Raw genomic sequence first — 20482 nt, 5'->3', positions numbered from 1 at the left:
TGTTTTACTGTCACTCTTGTCCTCTTGGCCACTGATATTCACACTCCTAGTCCATGGTCTGGTTCTGCTGTCTGTCATACTTCACACATTGACTCCCTGCAGGTTTGGGATCATCATTAAGACAGGATTGCTCTTCATTCTGGCTGGAGAAATTCCTCCATGGTTTGCATCTTCAGCACTCTGAGAATGAATTCTTTTCATAGTTATAATTTTGTCATCTTTCATTAAAAAGAGGTTAGGTCTTGTAAACCTTTACTGTATTAATGATGTTTATTTTAGACTTACAGAGTGCCAAAAGACAAAACAGGCACCACCAGGATTGGTGACCTAGCGCCCCAGGACATGAAGAAAGTTTGCCATTTAGCCCTAATTGAGCTGACTGCCCTCTATGATGTCTTGGGTATTGAACTGAAACAACAGAAAGCTGTGAAAATCAAAACAAAAGGTAATTTTGAAACAAAAACCAGTTGAATTTACTCCTGAGGTAGTAAGAATGAGCTTGGCTTTTTAGAAGTATCCTTTCTGGGGTGCAGGAAATGCAGATAACAAATTGCCTATAATCCGCACATGAATACATCTAAAGTTAGGATTCCAAAATTTTTGTAATTTGATAAATCTGTCTCCTAGATTATAGAAAATAAAGGCATAATCAAATATTTAATTACCATGAAAAAAAAGGAAATTCTCTTCAAGGATTCTTAAATGCTCTCTCCTTTGAAAGTTGTATTTAAAAACAACATTTGGTACATATACTTATTTCTAAGACTGGATCTTGACAACTGACATTAATATGGTTAATCCTCATCAATTATTTTTGCTTTATTTATTTGATAGCAAATGCACAGGCAGTTAGTAGTATGTCTCTTTGTTCATTTACAATCTACTTTTAACTCTTTTGCAAAAAATATTCTTCCCTCTTTGAAGACAATAATGTGATTTTGGCATATAATATCCCTAAATTGTGCATCTCTTGCATATACAGTTTTTTTTTCTTTGTAATCAGCTTGCTTTCCCCATTATATAAATAGGCTTTTTTTTAATAATATGATAGAAAACAAACACCTCCTCAGTTCTTGTTTTTTTCCAAGATTTTATTCATCTGAAAATCCAGATAATTTTCTGTTGATAAAGCTTTACTATTTAGGAATCTCTGACATCTCATTTAACTTTAAAGATATCTCTTAAAGAAAAACCAAGAATGGGGATTATTGAGTTGCTATGGTAACGTTAGCAAAGACAAGTATTCACCTGATGTAAGTTTCAGAGGCAGTTTCTCTGTAGGACTGAAGTGTACCTTCCCTCAAGTCTTCTCTGCCATGCTGGGCCCCAGAAGACCCCATTCTGTGTTTAGTTCCTTTGAGTGAGTATTTTAGCTTAAGGCTTGTGATGGTGAATTTCTAAGTCAAACAGTTCTGGTTTTCCACAAGTCCATTATGGATAAAGACTTCAGATGCTTTTTCAAAAGCTTGTCACAAAGTCTTCTCCAGATACAAAATAAAAATTTAATTTAAATAATTGTGAAAAAAAAAATAGTTGTGACTCAGTGTTCAAGACTTTCAGAGTGACTTAGAGAGGCCTTTTAAATTTTATCTCAGAATTGCCTCCTACCAGACAGAGAAATATTAAGCCATCCTCATTAAAAGTACCACTATTAATATAATAGATTTTGTTTCCACCTTTTTTATATTTTTGTATCTTATCTAAGATATTTATGTTATAAACTAGAATTTGACTTAAAAAAAAAGGACTTCCCTGGTGGCTCAGATGGTAAAGTGTCTGTCTACAATGCGGGAAACCCGGGTTCGATCCCTGGGTCAGGAAGATCTGCTGAAGAAGGAAATGACAATCCACTCCAGTACTATTGCCTGGAAAATCCCATGGACAGAGGAGCCTGGTTGGCTACAGTCCATGGGGTCGCAAAGAGTCGGACACGACTGAGCGACGTTCCTGTTCCTGTTTCAAAGATTGTGCTTTTCTTAATTCCGAAACTAAAAGTTATTTACTAGGTTACTGACATTACTCTGAATGTCAGTTTCCAATGTCTGTTTTTATATCATAGGATAATCCCCCTTTTCTTGTTCACAAATGATTTATATCTCCCTGGTGATGTGTGTTACACTTTTTTGCTGTAACTGTTCACTCAGTGATGGGTGTGGGGTAGGAGGTGCTGGGTAGAAGCTATGCTTACATCAGACTGAAAGCATATAATTTTAATTTAGAAAAATTATAAATTATTACCTGTCATGTCTTCTGGAGTTATTCCCAAGTATATAAAAAAACAAATTTAAATTCACAAAGACCAAGTATCTACTGTGTTCTCTGAAGAAGAACATTTGTAGAGCAAGCTCATAATCTTGGCTGATTTTCCAAAAAGCAAATATTTATACTTTGCTGTATTATAGAATATTGAATGTCAGTTAAGTATGGAAGAGATGAGTGATATTTGCTTTAAGAGAGAACCTTTAATTTGATTACATTTAGTAAATTATTTGCATGTTTTGCCTATTCCCACAGCACTCTATTTCTCTTTTGTAACAGTTTATACTTTTCTAATTATTTTGGTGATGATCTATAATCATTAGTTTAGTTGTCTTTGCTTGCTAGATTGCTCTATAACATGGAGCCAGAATTTTCCAACTAAGTTGTGTTTACCTAATTGGTAGGCAATGTCACCCACTTAGATGCTCGATATAGTTGTATGATTGAATGACAATATCAGGAATCTGGTACCTTAGCATATTTGCATTAATATTTCATAGGTTGATGAAAGTGAAGAGATTTTGTTGTTGTTTTTGCAGATTCTGGCCTTTTTTGTGTCCCATTGACAGTATTGTTAGAACAAGATCAGAAGAAAGTACCAGGAACTCGAATACCTTTGATATTTCAAAAAGTAAGTAGGCCCAAATGGGTCAGCATAGAGACAGCATACTTGAGATAATGGTGTTTTGTTTTTGTTTTTGCATACATACTATTATAATATAGTTTTCCAATTGATATGCTCTTTTATTTTATGGTTTGGTTTTTCTGTTCAGAAAACAGATTTGTTTCAAGGGCTCATAATTTTTATTTCATGGTGATGCTTTCAGTATTATTTCTTGTAACTGTGATTACCTGGCATCATTTTCCTGTCTTATATTAGCTGGCTTTGTATAATTGAGATTTCAATTCTATAATACATAGGAGTGGGGACTGCTGGTAAATTTCTAGGGAATTGAATCCTCATGAATATTTTATGCCTGTATGTATTTTCCAAGCTTTCCTATTTACAGTGAGGATGTCCAATTTAATTTACTAGTGCCTTCTTCCAAAGTAGGCAGAGAAACCATAAAGTAGAATTAGAAAATGATTGCTAAACTATAAAGTCACTTGTGTAGCCAACACTCAATTATTCATAAGGGGATTATCTATGACAATATAAAAGTTTCAGTCTAACCTCTGAGCCATCATTGTTCAGAAACACAGATTACATTGGATAAAAGACAGGGAATACCCCTGAGGAAGGCTAGTCACATTAGTTGTGGGCTACCCAAGACGCAGATTTTACAACAGCTCAAGCATCTCAGTTTCTGAAAATTCATGGGTAGCAAGAATGGCAGTAGTAATGTTCTCAGTTGTTTGGCTCAACAAAGCCATTTAATACTTAAGCTTAATCTACTTGGCACCAATTCTTCCATTATTCTAAGCCAGTCATTTACTATCTTACCTATTAATACTAAGCTCTGATTTCTTCATTCCTCATAATCACCATTACATCCAAACCTGTGTCTCAGTGTTTCTCCTGATGGACTTTGTCGTAGACAGCTTGTTCTACTCACCAGCTTCCTCCAGTCATTACCTGCAGAACCTGTGTCTGTGTGGATAGTTGTTCATGGTGTCTGTGATAACCAGAGAGATGCTTATAAATGGAGACCATAGATTCAAGTTCTTTTAATGGCAGTAAATGGTGTGAGTTACTTATGCAGATGGACAAAGCATGGATCTCAGTAGGACCCTTTTCCAGTGTATCAGTAGGAGATTTCTCTTTCTCTCTTGAGAGAGATGCTCAATAAATCTTACTAAGTAAATGAAGGAATGAGTGTGTGTTGGGGAGGGGGAGAGAGAGATACATGCAGCACCACACATACACACACACACACACACACACACACACACACACACACACACACGCTTTCCTTCATTCACTTATTCAATAATATTTATTGAGCATCTGTCTCTCTCTCGGGGTCAGGGGTGGGGAGAGAGAGATTTATTATATGTTAAAGAATTAGCTTCTGCAATTGTGGGGCCTGTCAAGTCTGAATTATGTACAGCAAGCTGGAAACACAGACAAGGGTTAACATTTCAGGGTCGAGTCTAAACTCTGCAGGTGGAAACTCCTCTGGAGTTTCTGTGTTGCATCTTGAGGCAGAATTGTGCTGCTTTGGGGAACCTCAGTCCGGGTTCTTACAGCCTTCATCTGACTGGATGAGGCCCACTCACATTATGGAAAGTAGTGCTTCACTCAAAGTCTACAGGTTAAATGTTAATCGCATCTGAAAAACGCCTTCACAGCAACATCTAGACTGGTATTTGACTAAATAGCTGGGTACTGTAGCCCAGCCCAGTTGACACATCAGATTCACCATCACATCAGCAAAGAGCAAGCATTGGTCCCAACAGAAGTCAGTGTTGCCTCCTGGTCAGACTCGGGATTGCATCTAGTCCTCTATCATTTTCTCTTGACATTGTTTTCATATTTAGTTAGTTTACATTTTTGGTCTCTTCAGACTTTTTAGAGACTCAGACTACCTACCAGTTTGAAATCTTTGGATAAGAGGCTTAAAGATTTTGGGTTCATATAAAAAATAAAAAAGAATATAAAGAGCTTTCTATTAGATAACACTCATCTGTTAGTATCCCCTCTGGATGATAAGCAAAAAAAAAAATCGCTGTGATCTATCCTGAAAAGTATTTTTTAATTTATCATCTGACAATGCAATTAGGTACTTCCTTAATTTTATTGAAAGGAAAGAATTGAAAACCACTGATTTGTAAAACTTTTTATTCTCAGTCTTAACAGATTATATTTTATCAGATATTGAGAAATATATCTCAAAGAGGCTTTAACAAAGCTTATCTAATATCTATAAATTGTATCTAGTTCCCCATGCCACTCCACGCCACCCACCCTACACCTTAGAAACACACTGTTTAAACCATATTCCCAAAAGCACTGGAGAAATAGAAATATTCTTAACTTTTATCTATGGCAAAATTCTGGCAAATTAGTAAATCATATTTTCATAATAAAGCATTATTTGTATTTTAACAATGACAGTAGAATGTAGCTAAAATATGTTATTCTCAAAGTGAGAAATAATGAGAAAAATGACAGTGTATATATACATTCTCTGTTGAATGCTAGTATTCAGCATTAGAGAATAATAAAAAAAAACAGTAAAATATAAAAATGTAAAAATTATTCTTGTTCAGTTATTTAGAAATCATCAGTTTTGCCTGTGTATTTAATAAAAGCAAAATTTGTCTTATTGCTAAGAACTAATTTGATCCAGCTACTGGCATGCAGTTTTATTTTTTGTTAATAGAATATTTTAAACATTTTATAAGATGAAATAAAACAAATTGCTAGTATGTTGAATAAATGTCACATGGGTATTATTTGATATATTTAGTTTTAAATACTTTATTGAATAATGTTCATCTAATCTAAAATGATTCATTTAAAGATTTTTTTCCCCATGAGTTTTTATCCAGTGTAACTTGAAAAATGTCTCAAAAATCATTCCAGTTGAATTTTTGAAATTCAGTGCTTCTATTTTCAATCAGTAATAACTTCTTGGGAGACTACTCTTTGCTTTGTTCTTAGTACAGACTTTGGCCATAATCCAGGAATATAAGTGGTGGGGTCATGGAGGAACAATTGTGCCCTATTCCAGTGTCTATGTGCTACAATAAATCATATTTCAGAACATCTAGATAAAGGTCATGACGTGACTTAGCAGCAGCAGATAAAGGTCAAAAGACTTCATTCATGATGCCATGCTTTGCTCCTAATAGACATTTTTATAAGGATGGGGACAGTAGTAAGCTTTATGTTATTTATATGGAGAGGGCAATGGCACCCCACTCCAGTACTCTTGCCTGGAAAGTCCCATGGACAGAGGAGCCTGGTGGGCTGCAGTCCATGGGGTCGCTAAGAGTCGGACACAACTGAGCGACTTCACTTTCACTTTTCCCTTTCATGCATTGGAGAAGGAAATGGCAACCCACTCCAGTGTTCTTGCCTGGAGAATCCCAGGGACAGGGGAGCCTGGTGGGCTGCTGTCTATGGGGTCGCACAGAGTCAGACACGACTGAAGCGACTTAGCAGCAGCAGCAGCAGCAGCATGTTATTTATAAAGCCTTGGTAAATCATTAAGGAGGTTTCTCTGAAAAAAAAAAAAAAATTAAAATTTTATAATGTTTTGGCACTCTGGAAGATGTTGTGCCTCAGGGTATGCAGAGGGTATTATAGTAAGTTTGGGGCTGAGAGAAAAGTAGGTTTGTCTTTTAGAAGAAGGCTATTGTGAAAGGAGGGGAATGGATGGTAAGGAAAGCCTATATGATGCTAGCAATTCCTTATATTTAAATTGAGAACAAGGAAATTGATTTTTTGAAATAGTCAGTGAAAAGTGAAAGTCGCTCAATAATGCAACCCCATGGACTGTAGTCCGCCAGGCTCCTTGGTCCATGGAATTTTCCAGGCAAGAATACTGGAGTGGGTTGCCAGTCCCTTTTCCAGGGGATCTTCCCAATCCAGGGATCAAACCCAGGTCTCCCACATTGCAGGTGGATTTTTTACCATCTGAGCCACCAGGGAAGCCCTTAAAATAGTCAAGTGAAAGTTGCTCAGTTGTGTCCGACTCTTTGCGACCCCATGGACCATACAGTCCATGGAATTCTCCAGGCCAGAATACTGGAGTGGGGAGCCTTTCCCTTCTCCAGGGTATCTTCCCAACCCAGGGATTGAACCCAGGTCTCCCACATTGCGGGTGGATTCTTTACCAACTGAGCCACAAAGAAAGCTAAAATAGTCAAGTACCCCCTAAAAACCATTTGCGTACTGCCCAGGGAATGCATATTCCAATTGAAAGTCTCTGCCAAGAAACTAACCACTTCCTAGCTTCCAGTGTTTCAATTTCCATTGAAATTTCTCCATTTTCTTATTCTTGTGGGTTTCTGCCTTATTAAAACAAACAAACAAAAAAATTGAGATCTGTGTGTATTCATCAGGTATGATTTAGAAACCCCATACCAAAACTTTTTTTTTATTTAAGTTTACCACCAAAAGCTTAAAGCCTAAAAATGAATATTTGCAAGCAGTTTTTTTTTCCCTTCTTTTATAAACAATTTTTTCTTTGAACACACTGAAAAAGAGGTGTAAATATGCAAATTATGTAATTTCATAAGATTTATTTGATTGCAGAATGTGTGTTTCTGAAAAAGCAGAAGAAATGAATCGTCTTAGTTACTTTTAAACAGTGAACATGGGTCAGTTTCTATCTGGGATATTGCAGGTGTTGTGTAAAGTTACATACTTTTGTTCCAAAGGACCCAGCTTTTTCCAAATTAGAACTAAAGTTTTCGGATATATTGGCTTAAAGATGAGTAGTGATTGTGCCATAGCATTCAAAACTTAGTGAAATCCCGTTAACATGTCACTGTATTCAGTTTTTATTTATGTATGTATGAAGGAGATGTTAACTTTGAGACTGTGCTTATTAAGAATGCCAAAATCAGAATGTCCTTCTGTTTATACACAGCTGATTTCTCGCATTGAAGAGGGAGGTTTGGAAACCGAAGGTCTCTTAAGAATCCCTGGAGCTGCTGTTCGAATCAAGGTGATTTCTTGGTTCTACTCATGTAAATAACTTTGTTTAATTAAACTTTTTTGCATCTGCAAAGCTCAGTTGTCCTCCCCACTCTTTCTTCCCATTTTAGAAGATGAAAAAACATAAAAACATGTTAACATTCAGTTTCTATTAGCTTTTCTACAGTCTCTTCTGATTGTAAATTTTGACTTTTTTTTTCAAAATCACCCTATTACCAGTAACAATACTGTGATAAATAAAGAGGCTCTCTTATTACTCTCCAACTGTGCAATATAAAATAGGAACAAAAGTAAACAAGCAGAAGACAAGAGCAGTTCTGTCCTGCTGATGGAGAGAGAACATGATGAGTCAAAATACTAAGAGGACTGCTGACAGTCTGCATGAGTAACAGTGTGAGATTTATTTCTTTTTCTGTTTTAAAGGGCAGGATGGTAAACTCCACCAGGTGGGCAAAGTAGGGGACTTGACATTAATCTCTGTACATTGTCGGTCTTAGTGAGCTGGCAAAATGAGATTGTCTTAACCACTCCTGGCTGTCCCAGTTCCTTGGCTCACTGGATCCAAGGGTAGCCTGAGTCTGGCTTGTGAATGAGTCAAGGGGATTCCCAGGCTTTCCAGTTGGAACCCCCTTTCTCACTCCCCTTCTTTCTTTTTTCTCAAGATGACGTTTCTTTCCCACTTTCCTAGGATACTGTGTGTCCTCCTCCTTTCTCTGTTCCTGACTCCTGCTCTGGGGAATCCAATATCCAATGAATGCTTGGTCTAAGTAGAATTACCCTGCAGATGATGTAGATGGAATGTGCATCTCCAGGGATTTTCATTTTATGGGGATTTCATACTTGGAATTGTAGCTCTATCTGGAAAACTTATCTAGGGAATTTTTTGATTATCAGTCATTAACAACCTCCTTAACCCTTATCCTCCAAATTCAGCTCTAGTTCTAGAAAGATAACACAAGTCACTGGCCACATCCAGTAGTTTGTCTTCCTGAATTTGTAAATCCAAGAAAAAATAGGATAAAGGGAAAAGATATTCCCTGTTCATCTCCTCAAGATGTATCCTGTATGAGCTCTTTAGAGTTAGATCAGGAAGAAAAGACTCTTGGTGGATGTACACTCTCCTGGCCAGTCGTGGCCATGGCAGTGCCAGGTCTGTGCCAAGATTCCACAGTTTGCATCACTTGCTGATTTTGTTAAGCTTCTTCAGTTTAAAGCACTAGTTTCGGCTTACATGGCTCTTACCACACTGTGATCTCAGTTTAATTGAATTTGAGTAACCTGATAAATCATGAGAAATGCTGGGCTGGATGAAGCACAAGCTGGAATCAAGATTACCGGGAGAAATATCAATAACCTCAGATATGCAGATTACACCACCCTTATGGCAGAAAGTGAAGAAGAACTAAAGAGCCTCCTGATGAAAGTGAAAGAGGAGAGTGAAAAAATTGCCTTAAAGCTCAACATTCAGAAAACTTAAGATGATGGCATCTGGTCCCATCACTTCATGGGAAATAGTTGGGGAAACGGTGGAAACAATGTCAGACTTTATTTTGGGGGGCTCCAAAATCACTGCCAATGGTGACTGCAGCCATGAAATTAAAAGGTGCTTATTCCTTGGAAGGAAAGTTATGACTAACCTAGACAGCATATTAAAAAGTAGAGACATTACTTTGCCAACAAAGGTCCATCTAGTCAAGGCAATGGTTTTTCCAGTAGTCATGTATGGATGTAAGAGTTGGACTATAAAGAACGCTGAGCGCCAAAGAATTGATGCTTTTGAACTGTGGTGTTGGAGAAGACTCTTGAGAGTCCCTTGGACTACAAGCAGATCCAACCAGTCCATCCTAAAGGGGATCAGTCCTGAGTGTTCATTGGAAGGACTGATGTTGAAACTGAAACTCCAATACTTTGGCCACCTGATGCGAAGAGCTGACTCATTTGAAAAGACCCTGATGCTGGGAAAGATTGAAGGTGGGAGAAGAAGGGGACTACAGAGGATGAGATGATTGGATGGCATCACCAACTCAACGGGCATGAGTTTGGGTAAATTCCAGGTGTTGGTGATGGACAGAGAGTCCTGGCATGCTGCAATCCATGGGGTTGCAAAGAGTTGGACACTATTGAGCGACTGAACTGAACTGAACTGGTATATATATACCCTGCTCACAAAAGTCATTCAACTTGCATCCCCTGGGTCTGATGCACAGAGGTCCCCAAAACTGTTCAGGTGCTCTTGTAATTTTGATACGTGGCCACTGTCTCACTTCATTTGCTGACACCTGAGGCAGTTTCACCACCAGTCAATCAGGAACAGTGTGTGTGACTGGGAGATGAGTCCTGTCGAGAAATACATTCTCTAACAAAGAGTCTCTCAGAGCCCAGTTACATGACTCCATTCTACCCATCTTAGCAAGAACACTGGTTCCCACATCACTGTTCATGTCCTGCGTTAGCAAAAGGTGATGGCCAACTCAGGAGAATCATAAACATGTTTACTTAAGTACACAAGGATGGATGTAATGTGGATTTCACATTTTGACCAGATCACTGGCAACGGAGTGAATTCAACTACATGTAACTTCTCAGAAGGTCAACTGGCTCAACACAGCCTGTTATCACAGACTGAATGATACGGCAGCTGGTCTCTGTTTTGTACATAATGTAAAGATGACATGCAAAATTTAGGGTTGTCATTCTTCTTCCTTCCCCACCAAATTTCTTGGACTTTCCCTCCCCTTCCATCCTCTCCTCCTCCTCCTCTTCTCTTCGCTCTCTTTTCCCTCTTCTTTGTTCTCTCGCCCTCTTTCTCCCTCTTCCACAGGCGTTCTTTCCTTCCGTCCCTTCCTCCCCATCTGCTTCCCCCCTCCCTTCTTTCATCCCTCTCTCCTCCTGCCTTTCTTTCCCCCCATTTCTAGGTTTGCCTTTGTGTATTTCACTGATTACAAAAAATAAGTAGGGTAGAGGATGGAATTGTGTTGGGAAGAGAGAGTGTAATAAATTCACCTTACAGGAGAACAAAGAACATTTCTTGGGAGAACGGTTTCAAATATTAGAAGGGAGTGACAGGAACTTGGAAGGGTTTCTATTATAATAGGATTTATGCCACAGTGGAAAAGCATATAGAAAATAGTAATTATGAAACAAAACTGATTTATTATTAATAATTTGTCTGGCAGATTTTGTGGAGTCCTTGAGGTAAATGAATTAGGTACTTCTAATTCCACAAGGACTCCAGCTGTTTTTTGCAGCTGGCAGCAGGATGGCTGGGTCACTGACACCCTATGCGTGTAAGACGGGGTATACTAATGTATTTTTCGTACCTCATTTGCTATGGAACTTGGTCTTCCATTTCCCAGAGGTGACTAATCAGAGGTGGTCTTTTGCTTTAGGTCCATAGGTTGATTAAGTATTTTGTTATATAATGTACTTCTAAATAAAGCACAGACTTTTTCTTTAAATAATTTTTTTTAAGTTGGTGAAAAATTATAGTATCTAAGTAAAGCCCCCAAGTGTAAAGTCTGTTTTAACTGTTCTTTTATTTCAGCCTCTACTGCTTAAGGTTTGTTGCCTATCCTGGAAAATGTGTAAAGTTTTGGAATTCTAGACCTTAGGTATCATTTTCATTGATGAATTACACTTGGGGTAGGAGAAGGAATATTTTTCTGAGTAATAGAGAAGTGTTGGCCTTTAGTAGTTTCAGATGTCTTTTCAAAAAAGTAACATCTTGGGACTTCCCTGGTGGTCTGGTGGTTAAGAACCAGCCTTGCAATGCAAAGGACACAGGTTGGGGAACTAAGATTCCCCCATGTCGTGGCAACTAAGCTTGCCAGCCACAACTACAGAGCCTCCACACTGCAACGAAAGACCTCATGCAACCAAATTAATAAATAAATATTAAAAAAGCAAATAATAAAAAGCCACAAAAGAGTAAAATCTCTTCTGAAGTGGGAAGTATATCAGTCTCAGCAAGGAAAAATAAATCAACTTATTGGTAGCTTTTTTTTTTTTTCCCTTTCTCTCTTCTGCCTTTCAGAATCTTTGCCAAGAACTAGAAGCAAAGTTCTATGAAGGGACTTTTAATTGGGAAAGTGTCAAGCAGCATGATGCCGCCAGCCTGCTGAAGCTCTTTATCCGGGAGCTGCCCCAGCCACTGCTCAGTGTAGAATATCTCAAAGCTTTCCAGGCTGTCCAGAGTAAGTCCCACCCCTCTTTGAAGCAATCCTTGAGTCAGTGCCATCCATATTAATTGCTTTAATGACATTTTGCTTTGTGAAGAATATAACCAGATATATTTGGGTAGACACACTGACTCATTGATGTCAATGAGTAATAAAATGCCACTCGATGTTTTCTTTTCCTTTATAAGTATACATGTAGGAGTGAATAGATAACAGATCTATCCATATCTCTTCAGGTGCGGATTAATTATGTGCCCTTTAAGCAATACAGTGTATGTGTTTTCATATTAAAAGCTGGAAACCTCACATTTATTTTTTAATAGAATGAATCACGTAAGCTTTCTGATACATTTTTCTTGCCAAGTGTTAAAAGCAACACTTACCAGAGAAGCTGTGGATTAACAGTTATCATAAAAGCACAAGGAGATGTGACAGACTCTGTGATTATTTCCTGAAAAATTAGCTTTTGAAATTGTCATGCAGGAACATGGAACAAATCATTTGACTGCTTCGTTGGTCGGAGGGGCAACAGATTCTTGTCTTTCCATTTTGTGGTCTTGGGCAGGCTCCAAATTAACATCTTGAATAGTTCTCAGTTCCTTTCCAGTGAACAGAGAGATCTGATGAGGTTCATGTACTGGCATAATTATCCCTTTTAGTCATAGAGACCATCAAAAAAGGAAAAATGCTGTCACCACATTCTAGTGACCAAGCCATACTTTAACTTCCAAATTGGGACACTTTTGAGAGTGAAAGAGAAGCACTGTTAATGATTATGCTGAACTGCAGTGTCAACCCGAACTTTTCCAGGCTATTCTTTTTTTTAATTGAAGTATACTGACATACAATATAGTAGTTTCACATGTACAATATTTGTTATTCGCATGCATTGAAAAGTGATCAGAATGTCTACTTAACATCTGTAACCATTCATAATTATAGAAAAATGTTTTCTTGTAATGAGAACTTTAAAGATCTACTCTTAGTAACTTTAAAGTATGTAATAGAGTAGTAACTATAGTTGCCACGCATAGTCTGATGCATAGTCACTCAGTTGTGTCTTACTTTTTGCTACACTATGGACTGTGGTCCGCCAGACTCCTCTGCCCAGGGGATTCTCCAGGCAAGAATACAGGGAATACAAGGAATGGATTGCCATGCCCTCCTCCAGGGGCTCTTCCTGACCCAGGGAACAAACCCATGTCTCCTGCGGCTCTTGCATTGGCAGGTGAATTCTTTTACCACTGAGCCACTTGGAAAGCCGCGGTTGCCACGCTTGCATTATTTCCCTGAGACTTACTTATTTTGTAATTGGAAGTTTGTACCTTTTGTCTGCCTTTAGCCATTTCCTGGCCTGACCCCGATACCTATGGTGGTTCAGATTGTTCCACCAATCTGTTCTCTGTATATATGTGAGCTGTTTTGTTTTTGTTTTAGATTCTATATATAAGTGAGATCATAACATATTTGTCTTTCTCCATCTTATTTCACTTAGCATAATGCACTCAAGGTTCATCCATGTTGTTGAAAATGGCCAGATTTTTTTTTTTTTTACTGAATATTATTCCATTATGTTCCAGGCTATTCTTAAAGCATGTCATATTGAGATGTTTCCATGGCTTATCTCATTTAAGGATAGGGATATTTTATTTTATTATTATTTTTTATTTTTTTTGGGGGGGGATATTTTAAATGATATCATCATATCATTTATTTAGAATTTTGGGGGAAATATGACTGAAATTGTCATTTAAAATGTTTTTTAATGGTTAAGTTGTGCTATTTTGCATATATAGTCCTTAGATATGGATTGAAGGACCAAATTTATCCCTGAGAAGTAAAAGCAAGAATGATTCCAGATATCCACGAGTTTTACTTATTGGGATGGGGGTACTGAAAATAGGAAATATCAATAATAATAATGTACCTCTTCAACTCTCTCATTGCTGATTGGTTTTCTTATTCATTCCACAAATACTTATTGAACACTTATTGTGTTCCACGCTTTGTTTTAGCTTTTAACCATGGATACCACATAATTTGTTCACTCACCATGAGAAGCTTCACTGTTACAGGTGCACTCTGACACTGTTTTATAAAAGGTCCAATCTCTGCTTTTTCGTTGGGGAATAATTATCATGCAGAAGTTAAAATTATTTCCAAAGCACTGTTGTGTGTCTGCAAACATAAGGCCTCCGTCATACGCTCACAGTTGGAAGTGAGCATTCCGAGAAAGAGAAAGCTCTACTTTAACAGCTGCTTCTCTTGATCTCCCCCACACACACTCTCAACAAGGCTTACTGCTCACTCATTGTGTCTCACATTTCACAGTGATGTTTATGCCAAATAACTTTTTTCTTGCAAAACAGAAAAAGAAAGTAAAGAGAAGTATTTGGTAAAGACAAGCATTCAGATGTATTTAATCTGTCTGCAGATCTTCCAACCAGGAAGCAACAACTGCAGGCTTTGAACCTTCTTGTCATCCTCCTGCCTGAAGCAAACAGAGACACACTCAAGGTCAGCTGGTTTCATTTACGCTAAATATCCCTCAGAACTAAGAGTCATTTTTCCTTATTTGTGGCAAAACAAAATAATGTTATTGTGGAAATGTTAGTAGTTGTCTATAAAGTGAAGACTTGTTTTTAAGGAGAGATGGTGAAAGTCGTTAACTCTATTAATTTATTACCCGGCTTAGTCATGTTAATAGTATCATTAGGTTTTTTTTTTTTTTTTTGGTCTTTTTTTCAACTATAACATTTCTTCTACAGGTGATTGAGGTTCATTTGTTAATAAAAAACATGAATGTATTTTATTTTTTTCTTCTTTCTATTATTCCTCTATTTTCCAGTTTTATTTAGTGAGCATGTACTAGTAAGGTAAAAATTGAATGTTTAAAAAGGAACTCCTAAAGCTCACCAAATATTGCTGCATAAAGATGTTGCATGTGTTTGTAGTTCCAAGCAGTAGAGTTTGAAGTAAGTCATAATGATGAACTTGAAATGTTTGATTAGTCAAAAGATAAACCAACTCAAATTCTAGTCATTTCTCTAAGGGCTTACCCTGAGTTTCCGATCTATATCATCATTTTACAGTGATTTGGTCTGATAGTCATATGATTAAATACCATTTATTATGTATCATCAGAAGCTTTCATAATAATCAGTGAATTGGTCCACATTGATTAGTTTTCCTTAATGGCAAAAAATTTTAGAGTAGTTAAAAAAGGTTTAATTATAAACTCTTAGAAAAAAATTTAATTTAGAAAGCACATCTACCTTATGTTTTACTGTTACCTTAAAAAGGAACAGTTTTTTTATACAAGTAAAAATTTTTTTATACAAGTAAGGGTGCAACCCTTGCCCATTTACCCTCTATAGTTCCTTATATTTAAAATGAAAAAGAATCACGTCAAAAAATTTCCTGTTGAGAAAACAAAACCACCAGTTGGTAAACCTTGGAAATGTTTTTCTGTACCTCATTAAGACTCCTTGAACTGAAACCAGGTGAGCAAATTCCATGCCCTTGTAGTAAATGTCAATACTCAACTTTTCTGCCTGAAGCAGTTGATGAGGATTGCTGGAATGAAACATTACATCGCTGAAAGAGAACTTCCAATGAGTTGTTCCCTTTACTAAGTCAGAAAATAATCTTTCACTTCACTGATTAACTTTGTGAGTAGCTGAGAATAGGTTTGGTTTGGTTTTGGAGACAGAGGCCAGCTCCAGGAAGGGTTGCATTCAAGCATCATGTGACCAAGGCTGCTGTATATGGGTGGGTAGACTGTGGCTAAAATAGGGCCCAGGATGAGGTGGGGACTGATTTTCAGTCTGTTCTCTGCTTGTCAGCCATGCCCTTGTTACAGTTCATCAACTACCCAGAAAGAGGAATTTAGTCCATCTTTTTTCTGATTCACATAAAGGTGCCTATCTGTGTGATGGCCCTGTGAATGGCCAATATAAAATGGAAATCGAAAGACACATGAGTTACTTAAAATATGCCTACTTTCAAAAGAGTTCAACTAGTAGTGGAGGAAACAGTTATTCCAATATGGTTACTACTGGGCAAGGTTGGCCCAGAACTCATTCTTGGATTTTGCCTTTAAACCCCAGGCACATTCTTTTAAGACAAAATCTGTTAAAGAGTGTATATATATTTTTTTAATTTTAGTTTTACTTTTAGGACATAAAGTTACTGGAGCACAATTATGTAAGTAAGTGGAAAATACTTTCTTGGGGTAAAAAATTGGAAATTGCCAAACAATTTTATTAATTTACTTAAGCTTTAGTAGTTTAATTAGCCAGATCTGATAAAGGTTTCAACAACATGTCTAATAACAGAAATGCTGAAACAAGTATAGCATGCATACAAGAGAATAAACCATTTGAATTTACTTCTCTAAAAGAGAAGGGAAATTCATCACAAAATGATTTCAGGAAGCTTAATGCAAACTTCCTCAATTTTTCCAATTATGCCACTCTTTCTATTGGCATTTGGAGGGATAGGATCATATACATGACTTGTATAGACTATTTCTACAGCACATCTAAGGGTTTGGAGGGACCATGTTAAACCCTATGTCCTAGTTTAAATCTAAGGCAACAGATGTCTTTAGGCAACTTGTTGACCAGGATTTTTTTTTTTTAACCTTGGATTATGTGCATTTGAACTAGTAATCAAACCAACCTTTGACTTGGAGGAATAACAAAGACTAATGTTAACAGTGGGGAATCCATGTTAATGTTATTATTGATAAGCATTTATCTTTTTTGTAGTTTCAGCAAATTCATTGTATATATTTTGTTGCTTAATCTTGGCAGGCTAGGAAATTAGTATTCCCATTTTATGAATAAGAAGACTTTAAGGAACGGGATTCTAAAAGGTTTACCCTAAGATCGCACAGAGCTGATTAGTAACTAACTGTGAAGTGAAGTGAAGTGAAGTTGCTCAGTTGTGTCTGACTCTTTGCAACCCCATGGACTGTAGCCTACCAGGCTCCTCTGTCCATGGGATTTTCCAAGCAATAGTACTGGAGTGGATTGCCATTTCCTTCTCCAGGAGATCTTCCCAACCCAGGGATCGAACCCGGGTCTCCCGCATTGCAGGCAGACGCATTACCGTCTGAGCCACCAGGGAAGTCAACTAACTGTACTGAGACTCAAACTGAGTTTTCAGAGAGTAGGTCCAGTGACATTTATATAACACCAGACTGGTGATAGATACTTTTTTTTTTTCGGCTGTACTCTGCCACATGTGGGATCTTAGTTCTCTGACTAGGGATCGAACCTATACCCCCTGCATTGGAAGCATGGAGTCTTAACCACTGGACCCAGGAAAGTCCTGGTGATAGATACTTTTAAGAAAAGTACTTTAAGAAAAGTACTTTTATAGATCAGATGTAGTGACAATACATCCAAAGATGAAGTTCTTTCAGCAAAGCCTAGGCTAACATTTTATTAGTTTTATATCTATACACATAACATTCTAATATCTGATAGTAGTATTTTGATTACTATTGCATTATGCACACCACGTTTAAGTGGTTTATTACCTAAACTCTGTAATTTATGCTTGTAAAGAAAGACACTGTTCCCTGAATAATTATTCTGGTCTCTGGAACAAAATTAAATATTTTTTTCCAAACTTTACCAATTAATCTTTTGTTCTCATTTGAGACGGTATTGTTTCTATATAACCTTATTCTTAGATTACAGTTTAACTTTCTGAGCACTGGATCAAAAATTAGATACATGAATCTCATTGTTAGATAGTAAGGCTATGCCTTTAGTTTGTTTCAAACTTTGAGAGTCTATATAACAGATAAACTGGATTCAAGATTGAGCTTACAGGAATTTTTTTTCCCCTAAAAATTTTGTGAGAGAAGAATAGTTTTTTGTTGTTGTTGTTGTTGTTGTTTTTCCATTTTGGCATAGTTTATTTGGCCTTTTTTACGTAGGAATTTTAGGCTAAATATGAAAACCTGCTTCTTTTAATAGTTAAGGGTTCAGAAACAAAGCCAGATAGATAGGCAATTAAGTTACTTCTCCTCCATTTGCTCACTCTATGACATCGGGTAAGTTACATCCATTCTCTTAGATGTTGTTTTCTCATCTGTATGATGGAAATCGGTACAGCTTCTATTTCCAACCGGGATTAAGTGAAATGATGTCTATGAAGTTCTTAAAACAATGCCTTGCTCATAGATATCATTGACTATCTGTGCAGTTATTTTTGTTAATGGTTTAGACCAAAATTGATTTGCAGAAGAACTGGAAGCTTTCTGTCCTGGCAGAAGGGTAGTCTAAGCTGCCTGTGGTTGTTGTGGAGGAGGGGCTCGGAGGAGACTTAAGTATTGATGATAGAGATGGGAAGTGGGTGGCATAAAACTGAGCATAAACTAGCTTGGTCTGGTGAAAAGCTGCTTTTCATTTTTTTTTTTCAATTCTCTCCTTTTTGTCTCTAGCTATTCCCCCTCCTCCCCATCAGAGTCTCCATTCTTTTTGGATTTCATGTCAGCCAGCTACTGAATCCCTTTAAACAAATGCAACTGAGATGGAATGAATCCTTTTAAGGTTTTTCTTTTCTTTTTTAAAAATTTTAATTCGTAGAGATAAGGTACAGCACTTCCTGCAAAGTGAATATTTGTTTGATATTTTAACTATTTTTTCAGTGCTCCATGGCTTTGTAGGGACGCGGTCTGATGCTTCTCCATTCCTCTCTCCACCGGCAGCTCAGATGTGTGTCTCTTGCATCATTCCCCGGGGCCATAGTCCTTAGCAGACACACAGCACCACCTCAGGGTGTGTTAACCAATGGAGCAGCTTTGAGGACAAGGCCCACTGGATGTGGCCAGCTGACTGTGGTTATGTTCAACTTGAGTTATTTTTTTTAAGTAAATGAAAATCTCATGTGCTACAGTGCTTTAATCTCTTATCTTCATGTATGACACAGATCTCAAAGAGCCATTTCTGTTTCAGGCCCTGCTTGAATTTCTCCAAAGAGTCGTAGACAATAAAGAGAAAAATAAGATGACGGTCATGAACGTAGCAATGGTCATGGCCCCAAACCTCTTCATGTATCACTCATTGGGTTTGAAGGCCGGCGAACAGCGAGAATTCGTAATGGCAGCCGGGATAGCTAATATCATGCACTTACTGATTAAGTATCAGAAACTCCTGTGGACAGTGAGTATACATTTTCAAGCTCTGTTAATGTGATAATATCTAGATCTTGAAGTCTTTATTATTTTTATATTGTTATAGTCTCTGCAAAAAAGTAACCAATATAGGTAATTTCAAATGCAGTTTAAAAAAAAACTAATGTTTTAAATCTCATTTCTCAAAATGCCAACATGATTTTATTGTTTCAATTGGTAACTTCTAAAATATATTATTTTTGCTAATGGAATTTCTGAGGATTACTTTTTCCTGGATTATTGTTAGGCATCCATCAGCTCTTGGTGAGTTTTTCTTTCTCTTCTGACAGGAGAGGCTAGCTGGTTAACGTTTAGAAGAGGTCTATAGGTGAAAGAGGCAAGAGTATAGATAGATAGACCCTAAAGGGGCCAACCATTGAGGTGGTGACCCCTAATGCCAGTTACCTCAGGCATTCCCTTCTCCAGGGGGTCTCCCCAACCCAGGGACCGAACCCCAGTCTCCTGCATTGCAGGTAGATTCTTTACCATCTGAGCCAGCAGGGAAGCCCCCATACAAAGGGGCCAACTGTTGAGGTCAGTTACCTCAGGCAGTCTCCAGTCTTGGCATAGGAAGTGGCCACTATGTCCTTAAACTTCACCAAGCCTCTCTTTGAACCTTACACAGTGGGTGGTAACTTGCATCACCTGAAGGCTCTGAACACATGGTGAGTAACACGATCTATTCTTTTCCCCATAGATTTAATGAATTGCATAGTCTTATCAAATAGATAAAACTTTTGCTTCTCTCCAAATATAAGAAATAAAGATAATTATTTCAATAGTTGAAAATGTTGCTACTTCTTTTTCCTCCCCAAACTTAATTTCATTTCTCCATAGATTCCCAAGTTTATTGTCAACCAAGTGAGGAAGCAAAACACTGAAAATCATAGAAAAGATAAAAAAGCCATGAAGAAATTGCTGAAGAAAATGGCTTATGATCGAGAAAAATATGAAAAGCAAGATAAGAGTGCAAATGATGTAAGAAACAATTTGAAGATATATGTATTTATGCAGATTGCAGTACTGTTTTAATATCATATATACAACAAAGAGTTTTAAATGTTTTATAGTATGACTTTCTACACACTTGATAAGCACTGGTACTGTTTATAAGTTAAAGGCATTAATAAGGGTAACTATGCTCACTAGTACTAATAATAAGTAGGGATAGTTGCACAGGTCTTGGTAACTCAGCATGTGAGTTTGTTGATAAAGAACAAAGGAAGATAACAAGAAAGGAAT

At 37.3% G+C, this 20482-nt stretch overlaps 1 protein-coding gene across 1 annotated transcript in view; it reads left to right on the top strand.

The window, feature by feature from the left end:
- Positions 1-20482, top strand: part of ARHGAP18 (Rho GTPase activating protein 18) — a 136270-nt gene that overhangs the window by 96643 nt on the left and 19145 nt on the right. The window contains exons 6-12 of the mRNA XM_068985063.1: positions 280-445; positions 2799-2890; positions 7803-7880; positions 11904-12063; positions 14483-14565; positions 19023-19229; positions 20078-20218. Of these exons, the coding sequence (XP_068841164.1) occupies positions 280-445; positions 2799-2890; positions 7803-7880; positions 11904-12063; positions 14483-14565; positions 19023-19229; positions 20078-20218 (927 nt within the window). The remainder of the gene's footprint in view (positions 1-279; positions 446-2798; positions 2891-7802; positions 7881-11903; positions 12064-14482; positions 14566-19022; positions 19230-20077; positions 20219-20482) is intronic.

The sequence above is a fragment of the Capricornis sumatraensis genome, chromosome 13, assembly GCF_032405125.1.
Source record: "Capricornis sumatraensis isolate serow.1 chromosome 13, serow.2, whole genome shotgun sequence".
NCBI classification, from domain to species: Eukaryota; Metazoa; Chordata; class Mammalia; order Artiodactyla; family Bovidae; genus Capricornis; species Capricornis sumatraensis.
The sequence above is the reverse complement of the archived record's forward strand: the minus strand, read 5'-3'. Positions and strand labels throughout refer to the sequence as shown.